This window comes from Callithrix jacchus, chromosome 1 (assembly GCF_049354715.1).
Source record: "Callithrix jacchus isolate 240 chromosome 1, calJac240_pri, whole genome shotgun sequence".
Classification (NCBI taxonomy): Eukaryota; Metazoa; Chordata; class Mammalia; order Primates; family Cebidae; genus Callithrix; species Callithrix jacchus.
Window position 1 is genome coordinate 152,930,425 of NC_133502.1, and position 18,622 is coordinate 152,949,046.

Below are 18,622 nucleotides of genomic sequence, written 5' to 3' on the forward strand. Positions count from 1 at the left end.
TCTGAAGCCTTGACAATTGGGTTCCAAACTACCTTTCCAATCTTCTCTGTCACTGCCCCTACAACACAACCGAAGTTCCAACCATTCCAAATTCTTAGTAGTATTCTACATCTTGGCACTGTTTCATCTGTCTAGAAAATCCTTACTTTCAAGGTTAGTAGGAGAATTGCTTTTCCTGGGTTATCCAAGTAGAAGTGCTTCTCCCTTCCTGGGACTTCCCCTTTGAGGGATTTATACATATTCCCCTACAAAAACATTTAACCTACTGCATTGTAATTGTGACCCACCTAAGGCTGTGACCCACTTAAGTTACCCTCATCCTGTGGCCAGTCTCAGCATGATGATACTGCAAAAGAAACTGAATACATAACCAAATATCTTACAGAATGTTGTATACCTTTATTGAGATTATCAAGACACACTGAGGTAGGGTCACATAAAACCAGCATCAAAGCTTTCCCAAAATTCCATGTAGGTAATTTTTCCTTTTTATTCTGTATCAATGTAAATATCTGTCCTTCTATCATCAAAATCTCCAGTATGCACTGAATTCTTTCTGACTGTCTTATTTCTTCTCTAGAGATGGTTCAAGCCCTTTCATATGACAGTCAGCTTATTTAATTACTATAAATCCAACCATTATTCTGCTCAGCCCAACAAAGACCCAATAGAGTCCAGCTTAAAGGTAGGAGAGATGAAAAAGCCATAAATAAGTTTTCTTTAATATTTTTATCTCCAATGTATGTGTCAATCTGTATTCCACGAGAGTGCTCCCTCACCATGTCTTCACTGTCGCTTCCAGGTTGTTTTATATGTTTTTATATCACCAATATTTAGCACAATGCCTGAGACAAAAATAGGTATTCAGTAAATACTGGTTGACTGAATAAGTAAATGAGTAATAAATGACTGAGTGAATGAATGGAATGCTCAGATTCCATAGAAAATTCATGTAATTGCAAAAACCTAACTTCTTATAACAGTAAACCAATTATCACTGTGTTCTCAGAGAATTATACTATCAAGTTATTTAGAAGTAAAGTAATGTTTTTTGAATCATTTCACAGTAATGCTTTTCACTCAAAGACATCATTGTTCATCTATTGAAACACAAGGCAGGCCATATTTCCCATCAGCTGGGTTGTCTGCACAGTCTCACATTGACTTAAACACCTCGGCACAAAAGATGGCTTGCCAGTTTGCGGCCAAAAGGAAATCATCCCTAGGAAATAGCTTCATTTTTCCATTTCTTCTTTCTCTATTACATATACACAGGCTAGGTATCTAACACCTTACAGCATTCCCCATTTACTTCTACGTGATCAAATCTACTTCATTCTGAATTATTTACTGTTGAAGTCACATAGCACTCTGATTTTTAGCAAGATGCTTTCTACTTGATCTTCCTAAGAATGGTGTAGATATGGGATAAAATATTAAGTTAGTAAAAGGTTACTTCCTCTTAGATTATAAAATTTATCATTCAAGGATTGAACTAAATTCTATTAGCCTTAAGAAGGAAGGTGGTTTGGATAAGAATCCTTTTATCCATAAGTTTCTGTCCCTCTTTTCCTTAACTCTGTCATGAAGAGAAAAATAACTCAGTCCTGGATTTCCCTCTTTCTTTTAAGTATTAGGAAGAGAAAAATGAAAATTTCAGGAATTCATGGAATCATCAACCCTCATATTTATTTTGGAAACTCCAAGAGAAAACTAGCCCTATATTCAGAGTAAAATGATTTTAAAGATAAATAAGCATTCACATTCTTTCTAAGAAGCATTTTTGACACAGTATACTCTTCACTGCTGCCTTTACATCTTTGTTCCTCAAACTATAGATGAGAGGATTAAGCATAGGTGTCACCACTCCATAGAAGAGGGAGATGATTTTGTCTGTGACTTGTTCTTTGTCTGCACCAGAAGAGTCTTTAGCCTTGGGCTTTGCATACATGAAAAGGATGGTTCCGTAGAATATAATCACCACTGTTAGGTGGGCAGAGCAGGTGGAGAAGGCTTTGCGCCTTCCTTCTGCAGAAGGAATTCTCAGAATGGTGGAGAGAATAAAAACATATGAAACAAAAATAAAAAGTACTGGCCCTACAAGAAAAATCATGTTAGCAACAACCATGCTAATAATATTTATGGAGATATTAGCACAGGCCAATTTTAAGACAGCCAAGATTTCACAAGTAAAATGATTAATGACGTTATCCCCACAGAAAGGAAGCCTCATTGCAAGTGATGTTTGCAACACAGAATTGATGCCCCCTGCAATCCAGGACCCAGCAGCCATGGACACATATGCAGATTTGTTCATGATGATAGGGTATCGTAGAGGGCTACAGATGGCCACATAGCGGTCAAACGCCATCATACTTAGAAGGACACACTCTGTTGCTCCCATAGCAAAAGAGAGAAACATTTGCACTCCGCATCCAGAGAAGGAAATCGTTTTCTTTGAAGTTAAGAAGCTGCTGAGAAATAGTGGGATAGATGAACTAGTATAGCAGATGTCCAAGAATGATAAGTTACTGAGGAAAAAGTACATGGGGGTGTGCAATCGGGTGTCATAAACACTCACGATGATGATGACTCCATTTCCCAATAGGATCACCAAATACATACACAGGACCAGCACAAAGTAAATGGCCTCTAGCTCTGGGTAGCCAGAAAGCCCCAGCAGGACAAATTCTGTCACAAAAGACTGATTAGACTTTCCCATGCTAATATGTTCTTTGACCAAGAGAAATTCTGTAGTGGCCGGAATGAAGGTGGATCTTCTATACCAACGTCTGTAAGAATCACTTGCGTTCTCGAATGGCTTCCCTTATGAGTAATAAAGACCTGTAAATGGGTACACAAATAGAATAAGAATATGTTACGGACCTCTAAGTTAAGATCAGTTAGACTTTCAGACTTCATGAAGGAGTCCTCGGCTCTCAAAAAGAATATTCTTGTTAAAAGATAGATTAAGAACACATGCAACTGAGCTAGAATTATCTATCTTTTGCATTATGAATTTAAAATTATTTTAATACAATATTACCATATTTTGACCAAATAATCCAGAACAAATAGAAAATATATGAAATATTACTAGCCAACAGATATCTGACCATTTTAACCAATATTATTATCTGTAACGAAATAGCTTTCTTCACACTACATTGTACCTAACAAAATTGCTGTTCTTCAGTTACTAAAATAACTGTGAAAGTTCCGCTTCAATGGTAATTTAATCTTAATTTCAGAAGAGTCCTGCAGGCTAAAAGAATAAACAGAAAAGATATTTTTTTAGTAAAAAGAACTTTTGGTTATTCCTAACTTAGAGGATATATGAATACCTGAAATATTCTAAGAATATTGACTAGAGAAGTATTACTTATAAAATAATAAAGGAAAAAATTGAGATAAAATTATTCTTGTTTGTCTTTTTCAATACAAATTAAGAAATCTTTCTAGGTCACCCTATTGTTCTGCCTGACATACACAATGAATAAAAAGTTGACCTCAGAAAAACTCAAGTGTACATTTCTTAGTCTATAATCAAACCATAAATAAATGTATAAATTAAAGAATTTCAGTAACAAGGGATTTGCTCTTTTACCTCTAAGTATGAGAAAATACATATTGTCTTCTTCCTGCACAGAAGTCAGCTTCTTCTGTTCTAACAGCTGTTCTGCTGATCTTCCTCTCACCGCATATTCAGAAATACCCATGGTAATGAGAGGTAGGTCACTCAAAAAGTTCTTAAACACAGCAATTTGCTATAATTATTTGTATCCCCATTTGATGTAATATGGAGTTTTTCTATATTTAAATGCCAAAAACAGAAGTCCTACATTTTTAATCAAATTGCTAGCCTCATAAGTTCCGTCTCAATAATTTCACGAAGATAACTAAGAGAACTGCTTCTCAGTCAGTTCTCATTAAAATCAAGTAGCTGCCATTGCTATTGTAAAAGCCAACCAATCATTGTCAAAATAGAAACTAGTTCTAGTAACGATGAAAGCTGGGGCTCTGTGCAGTCTTTTCACTCGCAGAGGATTCTTTAAAAGACCAGCCAATGAAGCATCAAAGCAACTTAAAGTGTTTGCTGCTTTGAGGATGCTTCAAATCCCAAAAGTAATTTAAACCTCACAACGTGGATTGGACAGAATTTAAAAACTTTCTAGTACTTTTGGGATGAAGTCCCTCAGAAGCAATTAAAACAAAGTTGCTAATACAATTTAATTAAAGTTTAACTCATAAAGCAGTAACATATTATAGCTTTACATTCTCTGGGAGGAGCAAGTTTAGGAATGCTACCAAGGTAAAATGGCCAAGACATGGAGATTAGCATTCACTCAATCTGATGGAGAGATGTGGCAGTAATCTGTGACACTTAATTCAAAACGATGCTTTGTTCTTAATAAATGAATTGTTAGTCACATTTATTTTGACCGTTAATCCTAAAGTCTCAGAATCCATAAGCTTTATACTGGTCTCATTGGTCCCTCTAAACAGCCATAATCATATGCACGGTCATTTTAATTTTGCTCATTCACACCCTCTGTTCAAATATATATGCAATATCCAAACCTCATTCAACCTGCCCTTTAGTTATGCCCACACTAGCATGGAGCAACATGAGTCCGACCACAAAACAATTTCCTTGAGTGAGCAAGCCTTACTTTACTTTTTAACAGGAAAAGAAATTCTGACTTGAAGTAATTATTTATAACACTTATCATGACTATCTTTTGAAATGGATATCAACCCTTAACGAACTCAGTTACTTTACATAAATAGGACAAAATAATCTTTCAGCATGGAAACAAGTGGAACCACCATGTGTAATGTTAAAAAGAAGGGAATAAAATTAGATAACAGTGCCCTTTTTTTGTCGGTGGACAATATTTTTAAAAATTTACTGAGCCTGAGATGTAACATAATCCTGAAGAATGGGTAAACTATTTATGCCATGAAAAAATGGTACTATATGCTTCCACAAATCAAATTTGAAATAAAAAATTCTCAGAGTTGTTAACTTTATGCAATAGCATATTCAATATACTGGTTTGAAAGGCAGATGTTGGGCAGGTTTTCTCACTAATCAACATTCAATGGACAAAAGAATTCAACAGGTTGAAAGTGACACTGTAGAAGCTATACTATAATGCAAATGGAGGATAGACTGTAATTGTAAAACAATTTATAAGCAAACTCTGCAAAACAAAAAAAATGTCGAGGAAAGCCAAATTATTAGAGAAATATAACTAATGAGGTATGTAATATAGATGCTTATAATTTATTTATTTAATTTTTTTCTGAGACAGGGTCTCATGCTGTCACCCAGGCTGGAGTGCAGCGGCACAACCACAGCTCACTGCAGCCTCGGCCTCCCAGGCTCAAGTGCTCCTGCCACTTCTCTTCCTCTCAAGTAACTGGGACTACAGACATGTATCACCATGCCCAGTTAATTTTTGTATTTTTTTGTAGAGACAGGGTTTCATCATGTTTCTCAGGCTCATCTCAAACTCCTGGGCTCTAGAATTCTCCTGCCTTAATCCCCAAAGTGCTGGGATTAAGAGCATGAGCCACCACCACACCCAATCAGATGCTTATAATTTATTACAAACAACAAATACATTGTGTAAGCATTATGCATGCAATGTTTTTATTTTATCACAGCACACTTACGCAAGGAAATTAGAAATATTTCGAAGTTAACCGTGTCATGTGTTTTTGTTTGCTAATATGGTAACTCTAACTTTCTGTGACCAAGACTCATATGGAATTCAGTCTAAGCCTGAATGCCCCATCCAGCATCACCATCAGTTCCAACCACTCGCAGGCATTGGAGAGAGTGTGAGATCCAGATCTCCGGGCATTACTACTCATAACAATACTGCCAGACAGTACTATTTTCATAACTTTCAAATGAGAAACAAAGAATATTCAGTCTTTGTCTGTTTGGGCTGCTGTAACAAAATACCAAAGACTGAGTGGTTTATAAACAACAGAAATTTGTTTCTCGCATCCCACAGTCCTGGAGACTGAGAAGCTCAAGCTCAAGGCACCAGCAGATTTAGTATCTGCACAGGGCCTATTCCTCACAGACATCTGTTTCCAATGGAACCTCGCGTGAAGGAAGGGGTGCGGAATCTTCCGGGATGTCTTTTATAAGGGCAGCATTCCCATTCATAAGGGCTGTACTCTCATGACCTAATCCCCTTCCAAAGGCCTCACTTCCTAATACCATCACCTGGGGATTAGGATTTCAACATATAAATGGGAGGGGGGACATAAACATTCTGTCAATTGCACAGTGTGTTTTGCTAAGCCATTCTAGTGGATACAGGATTATAACATTGGTTGTCTCAGATATACCTAGGCACCGCATAATTATCACCTATAGCTGCAACCCTCCATCCCTGTCCATAATAGTAAGAAGAAATAATTAAGATAAACTTATAGGTCCTCATGATCAACTACTGCTCTTCAACATTTCCAAGGACTAGTCTATCATCTTATCTTCTCTCTGATTTGATTCAATTCAGTAAACATTAAGTGAAGCCTCCCTTGTTCCAGGAACTATGTGTCTGCTTCTGCCTTCAATCTTATGAATTACACTAATCCCCTGCCAGATACTATTGCCTTTTATAAGAATGGCAAGCCAATGTCTAGGGTCTCACTACCTTGGGTCAACTCCGCTAATGCCACCTGTCTGTCTATACTCCAAGCAGAACTCTCTCTGAATTCTTTTTTCACATTTCTCTGCCTTATGCTGTACTCACACATCAATGCATGCCTTTCCTTTAAGTGGCTGATGTGGGCTCCTTGAATTTTCTCTCAAACTCTTAGGTATGTGGCATTTGGACTCCTTCTTCTTGTCCCTCAGGAAGCTGATATACCTGTCCATTTAATTTTGTCTAAAGATAAACTAATAATATATGAATAATTAAGTACCTGGTACAAGCCTTTTCTTTTCCCTTAAACAGTTTACTTCACTAAACTATGGCTATCTTTTATCTAAATTGTGAATAAAATTTTAATTTCATGTTATGTTTAGAAAATTTCATTTCAAAACCTTGAAGTTAGACAAGGGTAATGTTGCTTTGGTTTGTTTTCTGGGTTTTTTGTTTGCCTGTTTTGTTGTGTTTGAGACAGGGTTTCCCTCTGTCACAGTGGCTGGAGTGGAATGGTTCAGTCTCAGCTCACTGCAACTTACACCTCCCAGATTCAAGTGATCCTCCCACCTCAGCCTCCCAACTAGTGGGGACTACAGGCGTGTACCACCACACCCAGCTAATTTTTTATGGAGACGTGGTTTCGCCATGTTGCCCAGGCTGGTCTTAAATTTGTGGGCATTCACCTGTCCTATAGATAAGCAATTTATGACACTCAGTTAAACAATTTAGAACAAACGGAGTAATTTCAGGAAAGCATTAACTTACCAATAATGACCCAAGAAGAAATATAAAAATATAAATAGCCTCACATCTACTTTTTTTAACTTTTCATTTGAGATTCAGAGGAAGTTGCAAAATAGTTTTGAGACATCCTGTATATCCTACACCTAGTTTCTCCCAGTGGTTACTTCTTCCATAACCATAGTACAGTATGAGATCCAGAGAACTGACATTAGTATAATGTGTGAATAGTTTTATACCATTTTATCACATGTACAGATTTGTGTAACCACAACCCCAAACAAGATACAGAACTATATCATCATAACATATATCTCACTTGTGCTACTCCTTCTCTCTCCTGAATCCCTAAGCCCTGGAACCACTAATCTGTTTTTCATTTCTATAATTTTGTCTTTTCAAGAATGTTCTATGAATTCCATGGACTAGAGGCATTTTGAGATTGTCTTTTTTTACTCACAAAATTCCCCTTATATCCATTTTATTTTCTAAATAGCTCATGGCATGAATATATCATGGCTTTTTAACAATTTGCCTATTGAAGGATATTTTTGGTGTTTCCAAGTTTTGGCTATTACAATTAAAGCTGCTGTGAACATTCATGTTCAGCATTTTTTGTGGATATAAAATTTTATTTCTCTGAAATAAATGCCTAGGAGCCCATTGCTGGGTCATATGGTAGTAAATATTTAAATTCTTAAGAAATTTCAGAACTATTTTCCAGAGCAACTGTTATGTTCCCAACAATTTATGAGAGATACATTTTCCCTGTGTTCTCACCAGCAGTGAGCATTGTCATTACTTTTTACTTTAGCCATGCTAATAATAGATGCATGGTGATATCTCACAGTGATCTTAATCTCCATCTTCCTAGCAGCTAGTAAGTTGAAGATATTTTCATGTGCTTGACATCCATATCTTCTCTTCAGTAAAATGTCTTTTCATGTCTTTTGCCCATTTTCTAATTAGATTATTTGCAGGTTTTTTACTGTTGAGTTTTGAGAGTTTTTTTTAAAATATTCTAGCTATGAATCTTTTGTCAGATATATGATTTTAAAATGTTTTCATCCAGTCTGTATATTGTCCTTTCATTCTGTTAACAGAGTCTTTTGAAAGCTTTTAATCTTGATGAAGTTCGGTTTGTAAATTTTTCTCATTTATGGATTGTGCTTTTTGGTGCCACGTCTAAGAAGTACTCACTAAGCCTAGATACTGAAGATTTCCTCCTGGATTATATCAGTTGATTTTTCAAACATTCAATCTGCCTTGCATCTGGAATAAACTCCGTTAGGTTATGTATAATTTTTTAAATATTGTAGAAGTCAGTTTGCTAGTATTTTGTTAGAGGTTTTTGCATCTACCTTTGTGAAGGATATTAGTCTTCCTATTTATGAAGGATAAAATTTTCATCTTTTTTGCTAGCTTTGATTTTCTTCAGCAGAGTAATATTAGCTCATAAAATGAGTTGGGAAATGTTTCCCCTTCTTCTATTTTCTGTAAAAGTTTACACAGAATTGTTGTTAAATTTTTTTAATTTTGGTAGAATTCTCTAGTAAACCCACCTGGGCCTGAATATTTATTTTTTGAGAGATTTTCAAATATGAATTCAATTTAAGATTTATAGAGATATTCAAATTGTCTATCTCAAAGATGATCTACAGTTTTTAGCTCTGAATTCTTAAATTAGAATAGAGAGAAACATCTCAAATTAATCATGCAAGCTTCTATTTTAAGAAGTAAAGAAAAACAAATTAGTAGTTTGTGATTTTCAGAAAATTGGTTCATTCATCTAAGATATCAAATGTGTATGTTGTTTTTGTATTCCCTTATAATACAACCCTTTTGGTGTCTGTAGGCTCTATAGCAGTATAGCATGTTTCATTTATGATACTGATCATTTATTTCTCTGTTTTTTTCTTTATCAATATGTGCGTTGGAGTTTTAGATGGAATCTGAACCCAGATCCTAAAGTCTTGTGACTTTTATTAATTTTTCAAAGATCAGTCTTTTCATTTGGTTAATTTTTCTCTATTGTTTTTCTCTTTTCAAATTATTTTGCTTTCCACTTCTACCTTTATTACTTCCTTTCTTCTGCATGTTGGTGTTTCATTTGTTCTTCATTATTTGCTTCTTAAAATAGAAGCTTACATGACTAATTTGAGATGTTTCTCTCTATTGTAAGAATTTAGAGCTAAAAAGGTCCCTCTCTGCTATAGCCTGTGTCCCACAAATCTTAATATATTTTTATCATTTGGTTCAATTTTTTTTATCATTTTCCTTTAGATTTTCTCTTTTATCCAAAGATTATTTAGAAGTGTGTTTTTACTTCAAAATATATTTGCAAATTTTTGTTATGTTTCTGCTATTGATTTCTAGTTTTATTCTACTCTTAGAACTAGAGCAAAAAAAAAAAGAAAAAAAGCTCAGTGATCTTTAAAAACTATATGCCCTCGCTATCATGCCAGTGATTTAGAAATACTAGAATCCAGCATCTTTTCACATGTATTTTTTATCTGCTTCAGGAATAACAGATATGTCCTAAGAAAAAAATGCTTGAGGCTGGGTGTGGTGGCTTATGCCTGTAATCCCCAGCACTTTGGGAGGCCAAGGCAGGCAGATTGCCTGAACTCAGGAGTTCAAGACCAGCCGGGACAACACGGTGAAGCCCTGTCTCTACTAAAATACAAAAAATTAGCCTGGCATGGTGACATGCGTCTGTAGTCCCAGCTTCTGGGGGACTGAGGCAAGAGAATTGCTTGAACCCAGGAGGCAGAGGTTGCAGTGAGCTGAGATCGCACCATTGCACTTTAGCCTGGGTGACAGAAAGAGACTCTGTCTCAAAAAAAAAAAATGAAAAAGATGCTAAAAGCATCTTTACCTATCCAATGAAATGTTTGGTGATCAAAGAAAACCTCTTTAGACAAACCTTCAGAACATAATTTTCAATCAAAGCACACTGCCTTGCTATTATCAACCAAAGCATACTGTTTCCAAGCACAATAATCTTGACTCCAATTATTTGTCAGATTTTGCATACAATTTACTGGATGCCAGTACCATTTTCTTCTAAGATAGAGAAGTTTCTAACCTACCAAATAATGTTTAAAGATAAATTAACGCAACAGTCAAGACTCATGGAAGGAAAAGCATCTAATTCATCACCTCATGCTTAAATATCCTCTGAAACATCCATAACAGGCTGTTATCGATCTTTCTTGCACACCTCTAGTAATGAGAAGCTCATATCTCATGAGGGAATCTAGTTGTAACTGTCAAAAACTGCTTATTTGAATCCAAAGTTTGTTCTTTTTTTGTGTATATTTTCTACTTTTTTTTTTTAGTTGTATTCTTTGAAATAATTATCACTTGAGTTTATTTTTAGAACTAAAATTAGAATTACAGTTTGTATTTTTTAGAGCAGATTTTTCTTATAATTAGCAAAGATCATTTCATTCATTCATTGAACAAATATATACGAACCTACACCCTTCTAGGTAATGTTAAACAACATGTGCATTGGAGTTTTAGATGGAATCTGAACCCAGATCCTTTTTATTCTAAAAGCCATTCCTTATTTTTTGTTTTCTGCTACTATCCAGATTCTTTTCAACTTGGAGATTATGGTAATCTATTTGGTTTCACAGTATCTGAACTTTTTTAATTCTATAGAGTCTGCTACCTCTTGCAAATTAATCTTCCTAATACATGGTGTTCATCATCACCAACAATTCAAAAACTTACCTTGGCTTTCCAACTAAGACGTAAACACTTTGACCTGATACTAATGTTCCTCCAAAAAACCACCACCACCTAAGAGTCCAGATTATCTCCTTGGGCAATCTCCTTCACTCTATGGTTTCAATGCATCATCAATAAACTGGTGAATCCAAATCTATAGGCCTCATTCCAGATGTCTCTCCTTGGCATTTTATGGTAGCCTCTTATCTAAATGCAGTAAGTAAAACACATGTCTTTCGCTCACAATATTAACTTATACTACATTATCTTCCTGTTACTTTCCCATTATGAAAAGAAATGTTACCCCCGTTCTTTTAATTTCCAAGATGCTTAAACTGACCTGCATAGTTGTCTAAGATCTAGATCTTAAATAACGTTTTAGCCTCTTATTTCGCAAAATTTCACCTCTTCCTACTGTTCTTTATCCTATGATCGACCAAAACAAAGCTACTCTTAGAATATACCATCTTTTCCCACCACTACCCCCATCTAGAAAAGGAAGAGCAACGGAGAATTTTTGAGGGAGAAAGAATAGCATAGCATGTGCAAACGGTAGGAAGCACTTTCTTTTCTTGTTTTATTGCTATTATCCTTTTCCCAGAGTATCCTGAAGATGTCATTCTTGACCACCTAGTCTGGGTTAGTCAACCTTCCTGGATGCTTCTGATAACATTCTATACCTCCTTTAATACAGCACTTATCATACATGATTGCAATTACGTGTTTAATCTGTTCCCACAAAACGGCAAGCACCTTAACAATAAGCCACTCTCTCTCTCTTGTTAATCATTGTGATTCTAGCATTGAGTCCAGTGCCTGGCGTATTTTTAACCACTCAGAATGTAAGTGTTATATTGTTCTCTTCCTTTTCAATTCCTGATTAATGGCACCACCAAATCTGTTTAAACTATCAAAATTTATACAGTTGGCCTCCTAGAAAAATGCTCAACTTCAGTAGTCATCACAGAAATAAAAAATAAAATATCATGCTACCACTCCCACCATGACAGCTAAAATGAAAAACAGAGACAATATCAAGTGTTTCCAAAGATGTAAAGCAAGTTAAATTCTTACATACTGCTGGTGGGAGTGTAAATTGGTAACAATACTTTATAGAACTGAAGTTGTGTATAAAGCTAAGTATTTACATACTTTATAACTCAGAATTTTCCTGAACTATATATTCAATAGAGTGATTGTATACAAATGTACACCAAAAGATGCATATAAGAATGTTAATAAAAGCACTATTCATACCATATGCAAACACTACAAAAATATAAGTGTTTATCACAAGTAGAATAATGGAATATTTAGCATGGAGAATGAAGAAGATACAACTTCAAACAATATGATATTGGTGAAAGGTATACATAAGACATGATGTTTGAAACACATAAAATTAATATGTAGTATTAAAATACTATATATCTATTAACTCTGAGGAGCTTTGGGGGTGGTTTCTCTGTTTTTCATCTGAGATGTGTCCCATTAAAGCATTCAACATGCTATAGCACTTACAATTTGAGCATTTTCAACAAATAACTAGACAGAGAACCCACTAAATACAGACCCCAGTACATCGCCTAAGACTTCAATAAATGTCTTTCATAATTAACATTATTTGTGTTATTATTACATACTTACAAAGCTGAAATTCACATGGCTCATTCTCTAAAAAAAAAAACCAGTCCAGCAACCAAAATGATTTTTAACCTCTACTTAACTTCCTTAAAATCCATGGAAGGAATCCAAGTATTTATTACCACAGTAACACTTGTAAAAACTCCTTTTTCTTTTATCCACTGGCATTGTAGCCCCCAACAGTTTTGGAGCCTCTCTCTATTTTCCAGCTTTGCTTTTTCTTTCTCCCTCTCTCTTGCTTCATTTCATATTATAGTATTATTTTGATATCAATACCTTTTATCAGGAAAAATAAAATCTATCCTTCTTGGACCAGGGGTTCAGGGGATGGTAAGTTTTAAAAGACAGAAAAAAACAGACTTTAAGTATTGAGGTTCATGTTAGTGAGCTAGGATTTATATTGATTGTATCTCACATTTTTAATTCTTTTGGAGATTATAAAGGTCAACAACTGGAAATTGCTGCTCTTTTGAGAGATGGATTATGAAAAGAGTTGCTAACATTAATATTCCCAAATCAAGGATTTTTTTCTGTCACAGTATTACTAAACTCAAATGTCATATCTTCTGTGAAGCCTTTACTAAAATCCTCTAGGAAGAAAAAACTCCTATCACAGTGTTTCAATGTGCTTTTTTGTGTCTCTTTTATAATTTGTCTTATATATTGTACACTATTTATTCAGAGAGATTTAGTTGAAAGCACACATTTTAGAAATCAGGAAGAGATGGATAAAAATCCCAACTCTGTAGTTCACCAGGAGCATAAAATTTAAAGTCTTAAAGTGGAGTCCTCAGAAAATAGATGTTCATTATAGTTCTTTGTTGAATGAATGAAGGCGTGATTGCCTTTCACTCACTGAAGCTAAGCAAGCTTAGTTACCATTACTGCAATAAGCCTTACCAATCACTGCAGCCTCTGTACCTTTGTTCATGCCGTTCTCTCTATCTAAAATCAAAATCTGTCTAATCCATCAAAATCCAAGTGCCTTAAAGCTCCTACTTATCATTTTAACTAAATTGCATGAATTTAGCAATCTTTCATAATATTTATAGTATGAAGATTTATTATCTATTTGTGTGTTTTTTGTATATCCTGCTTTATTGAAAAGTCATTAGAAGCAGAGTTACTGGTCTTTATACTCTCCACAATCAACACATTGACACTGTGGACAACTGCGATTTGCCTTTTTTCATGCTGTGTATTCAACTTTTTTAAACAGGCATTTTTCTTTTGAAGGATGTGTCTTGTACAATGTTGTAACAGGGAATACACACAACTAGCAATAAGCCTGGTTGAGACAGCATTCTCTTCAATAGTCTTCAGGCCAGGTGTGGTGGCTCACATGTGTAATCCCAACACTTTGGGAGGCCAAGGCAGGCAGATCACTTGATGTCAGGAGTTTGGGACCAGGCTGGCCAACATGGTGAAACCCCATCTCTACTAAACACACAAAAAATTAACTGGGCATGATAGTGCGCACCTGTAGTCCCAGCTACTCAGGAGGCTGAAGCATAACAATCACTTAAGTCCCGGAGGTGGAGGTTGCAGTGAGCCAATATTGCCTATTGCATTCCAGCTTGGGTGACATAGCAAGACTGTTTATTTTATTTGAAAAATGTGTTTCAGTGTTGTTTCCCTGAGTTTGTCTCACCTGGGTTTAACAACCGTGACTATAACAGGTCAGAGAGAGTCTATCTAATTGAGTTAATCCCTGAGCTAGTGTCTTAAGGTCATTATTTAACAAGAAGAAATATTAATCTATAAACCAGTAATTCCTACATATGTATCTCCACCTCTGACTTCCCTAACATCCAGATTCATATATCCAACTTCCTACTACACATTTCCCCTTAGATAAAGTGTGTCGAGACAAAGAGTTGAATGTAGAACTGTTGATTCTATCCTCATTTGGTTTCATCTTCCCTACCTCAGGAAATGTACCACCACTTATACAAATCCAAGGCACCAGAAAAATTCTGTCAGTTTGACCCAGATTTTATACTGAACCTGAACACTTCAGTTGCTCCCACTCCAGTCCAAGGTATCATCCCATCTACACTACTGAAATGGCTTTCAAAATCATCTCCCTGCTTTCATTCTTGTTCTGCTACAAGTCATTCTCAGTAGCTTAGCTAGGGTGGTTTTTTGCGGGGGGAGGGGAATTTTTTTTTTTTTTTGAGATGGAGTCTCACACTATCATCCTGGCTGGAGTGCAGTAGCATGATCTCGGCTCACTGCAACCTCCGCCTCCCAGGCTCAAGCCAATCTCCTTGCCTCAGTCTCCCAAGGAGTTAGGATTACAAGCACCCGCCACCACACCCACTCAGCTACTTTTTGTATTTTTAGTAGAGACAGGGTTTCACTATGTTGGTAAGGCTGGTCTTGAACGTCTTACCTTGTGATCCACCTGCCTTGGTCTCCCAAAGTGCTGGGATTATAGGGATGAGCCACCACGCCTGGCCATGTTATTTTAAAAATGAAATAGGAACACTCCTACACAGTTGGTGGGAGTGTAAATTAGTTCAACCATTGTGGTAGACAGTGTGGTGATCTCTCAAGGATCTAGAAATAGAAATTCCATTTGAGCCAGCAATCCCATTACTGGGCATATACCCAAAGAACTATAAATCGTTCTACTATAAAGACACATGCACATGTATGTTCATTGCAGCCCTGTATACAATAGTGAAGAGCTGGAACTATCCCAAATGCCCATCAATGATAGATTGGACAAAGAAAATGTGGTACAGATACACCATGGAATACTATGCAGCCATAAAAAACGATGAGTTCGTGTCCTTTGTTGGGACTTGGATGAATCTGGAAACCATCATTCTCAGCAAAGTGACACAAGAACAGAAAGCCAAACACTGCATGTTCTCACTTATAGGTGGGTGTTGAACAATGAGAACATGTGGACTCAGGGAGAGGAGCATCACACACTAGGGGCAGTTACGGGGGGGGAGGGGAGGGACAGTAGGGGGTGGGGAGGGAGGGGGGGTAGGGAGGAATACCATGGGGAGAAATGCTAGATATAGTATGCACCTAAAGTAAAATAAATGAATTTTTTTAAAAATGTAAACCATATGATGTCATGCTTTTACTAAAAATCATCTAAATATTAAATATTACCATTATATTTCAAGTAAAATCCACTCCTTACCATGGCCTACGAGGGTCTCCATAATCTGACCCCACCTACGTCTACCATGTATCTCCTGTCTCCTTCCCACGCTCACTACAGGCTACATCTGTTGTCTTCTTGCCGTTTCTCAGACATACCCAAGCCTTTGCTTTTGCTGTTCCCTCTACATGGGACAGTCTTTCCTGGTGCCTGAGGTTTCTCTCTCCTTTAACTCAAGTCTTGGTAAAGAACTCATCATACTTTGTTTTCCTCCATAGCACTCACATTTCCCAAAATTGCATTATATATTCATTGTTTTATGAGCCTATTGTCTAATCTCTCCACAGGAATGTAAGCTCCACAAAGGTGAGGACTTTATCTTATCATTGTTAAGCAATGTTAAACGAATATTATGTACTCTATAAATACTTGCTAAATGGAGAATGACTGAACACACACATTGCAGGACAGCCCTATAACTTGTATACTTTGGAATATATATATATGGCAAAATATGTTTGTGTGTGTATATACATACACACATATTTTGACATTCACTATAAGTTTCTGTTTTATTCTGGTTTGATTACTGATAGGAACCTTAAGCTAGTAATTAAAGGACTACTTTTTTTTTTTTTTTTTGAGACGGAGTTTCACTCTTGTTACCGAGGCTGGAGTGCAATGGCGCGATCTCGGCTCACCGCAATCTCCGCCTCCTGGGTTCAAGCAATTCTCCTGCCTCAGCCTTCTGAGCAGCTGGGATTACAGGCAAGCACCACCGTGCCCAGCTAATTTTTTGTAATTTTTTAGTAGAGACGGGGTTTCACCATGTTGACCAAGATGGTCTCGATCTGTTGACCTTGTGATCCACCCGCCTCGTCCTCCCAAAGTGCTGGGATTACAGGCTTAAGCCACCGTGCCCGGCCTTTTTTTTTTTTTTTTTTTTTTTTTTTTTTTTTTTGAGGTGGAGTCTTGCTCTGTCGCACAGGCTGGAGTGCAATGGCACGATCTCGGCTCACTGCAACTTCCATCCCCCACCCCTGGTTCAGGTGATTCTCCTGCCTCAGCCTCCTGAGTAGCTGGGATTACAGATGCACGCTACCACATCCAGCCTAAAGGACTACTCTTTATACATTTTAGTCTACTTACCTTTCCTCCAGGTTCCACTGATCCTTCTCTTTTCATATGAGCTGCTTGCTATATTTTGTATGTGATGGACTTGGTTACTCCTGGTTTTAGGGCTCTGATTTATTTCACTTTAAAGGTAAGTTTAGAATGTCTTGCAAAATGCTGGCTACTTGTTACTCAGTATTCTCTCACTCTTGCTCTCTCTGTAATAAAGCTCTTTTTATTCCCCAAATCTAAATGCCTGGACTCCTGTCAGTCTATTCGCAATAATTCATAGCTTTTGTTGTCTGTTTTTTGGTGATAGGAAGAGTAATAATATTTACTGCTGGAAAGAGTCACATCTCAATTGGAGTACAAGCTGAAAATCAGTTTCTAGCTAACTTCACACCGACATACTACATTCTGTGTTACATCATTTGACATTCTCCCTAAAATTCAGATGCACATTTATTTACTAATGCAATAACCAATGGAAGGCAAGAAGTTGAAACCATTTTACCATACTGTCTACTGCCAAGATTTTCCCTGGGGATTCAAGCAAGACACTTTAAATATGACATACTGGTAAAAATTCTTGACTTGTGACTATAGCTATTTCTGACAACAATGTTATAAAGGTTAAACTCTATAAAAGAAACATTTTAGGCCAGATACAGTGGCTCACACCTGTACTCCCAGCACTTTGAAAGGCAGAGGTGGGAGGATTACTTGAGGTTTCAGGAGTTCGAGACCAGCCTAGTTAACATACCAAAACCCCAACTCTACTAAAAATTCAACAATTAGCTAAGCATGGTGGCAGGCCCTGTAATCCCAGCTACTTGGGAGGCTGAGGCAGGAGAGTTGCTTGAACCCGGGAGGCGGAGGTTGCAGTGAGCTGAGATCATGCCACTGTACTCCAGCCTGGGTGACTGAGTCAGACTATGTTTCAAACACAAGAAACAAAAAAACAAAAAACAGTTTAGGTAGGGCGCGGTGGCTCACACCTGTAATCCCAGCACTTTGAGAGGCCAAGGCAAGCAGATCATGAGGTCAGGATATTAATACAATCCTGGCTAACATGGTGAAACCCCATCTCTACTAAAAGTACAAAAAATTAGCTGGGTGTGTTGGTGCCCCATGCCTGTAATCCCAGCTACTCAGGAGGCTGAGGCAGAAGAATCGCTTGAACCCAGGAGGCAGAGGTTGCAGTGAGCTGAGATCACACCACTGCATTCCAGCCTGGGAGACAGAGCGAGACTCCATCTCAAAAAAACAAACAACAATAACAGTTTAAATATCTTATTATAAAAAGAAATAAGTCAATAATACTCAGACTTTGAAATACCAACATAGATGATTGGGTGACTCTCACAGACATATAAATGAAAATAGACAAATGTGTCATTGAGGAACAAGGTAGTTTATGTTTTCTTCTTTTGAGAAAATGAGCATATATCCAGGTATACAAATAAAAACATTTTTTAAATAATTTCAGAAAAGTTTGAAAGAGAAAACACACCTGGATTCAGACTGGGAAAATGCTTGTGAATTAAGAGACACGTCAATTAGGTAAAATGGAATAAATGCCATATAA

At 36.7% G+C, this 18,622-nt stretch overlaps 1 protein-coding gene across 4 annotated transcripts in view; it reads right to left on the reverse strand.

Moving 5' to 3' along the window:
* Nucleotides 1-379: 379 nt before the first annotated feature.
* The window catches only part of LOC100392938 (olfactory receptor 13C7), an 81,306-nt gene continuing 63,063 nt past the window's right edge, over nucleotides 380-18,622 (reverse strand). For all 4 annotated transcript variants that reach the window (XM_078373623.1, XM_035253528.2, XM_035253516.3 and 1 more), the window contains one exon: nucleotides 380-2,844. In XM_078373623.1, the coding sequence (XP_078229749.1) occupies nucleotides 1,760-2,722 (963 nt within the window). In that variant the 5' untranslated portion in view covers nucleotides 2,723-2,844 and the 3' untranslated portion in view covers nucleotides 380-1,759. The remainder of the gene's footprint in view (nucleotides 2,845-18,622) is intronic.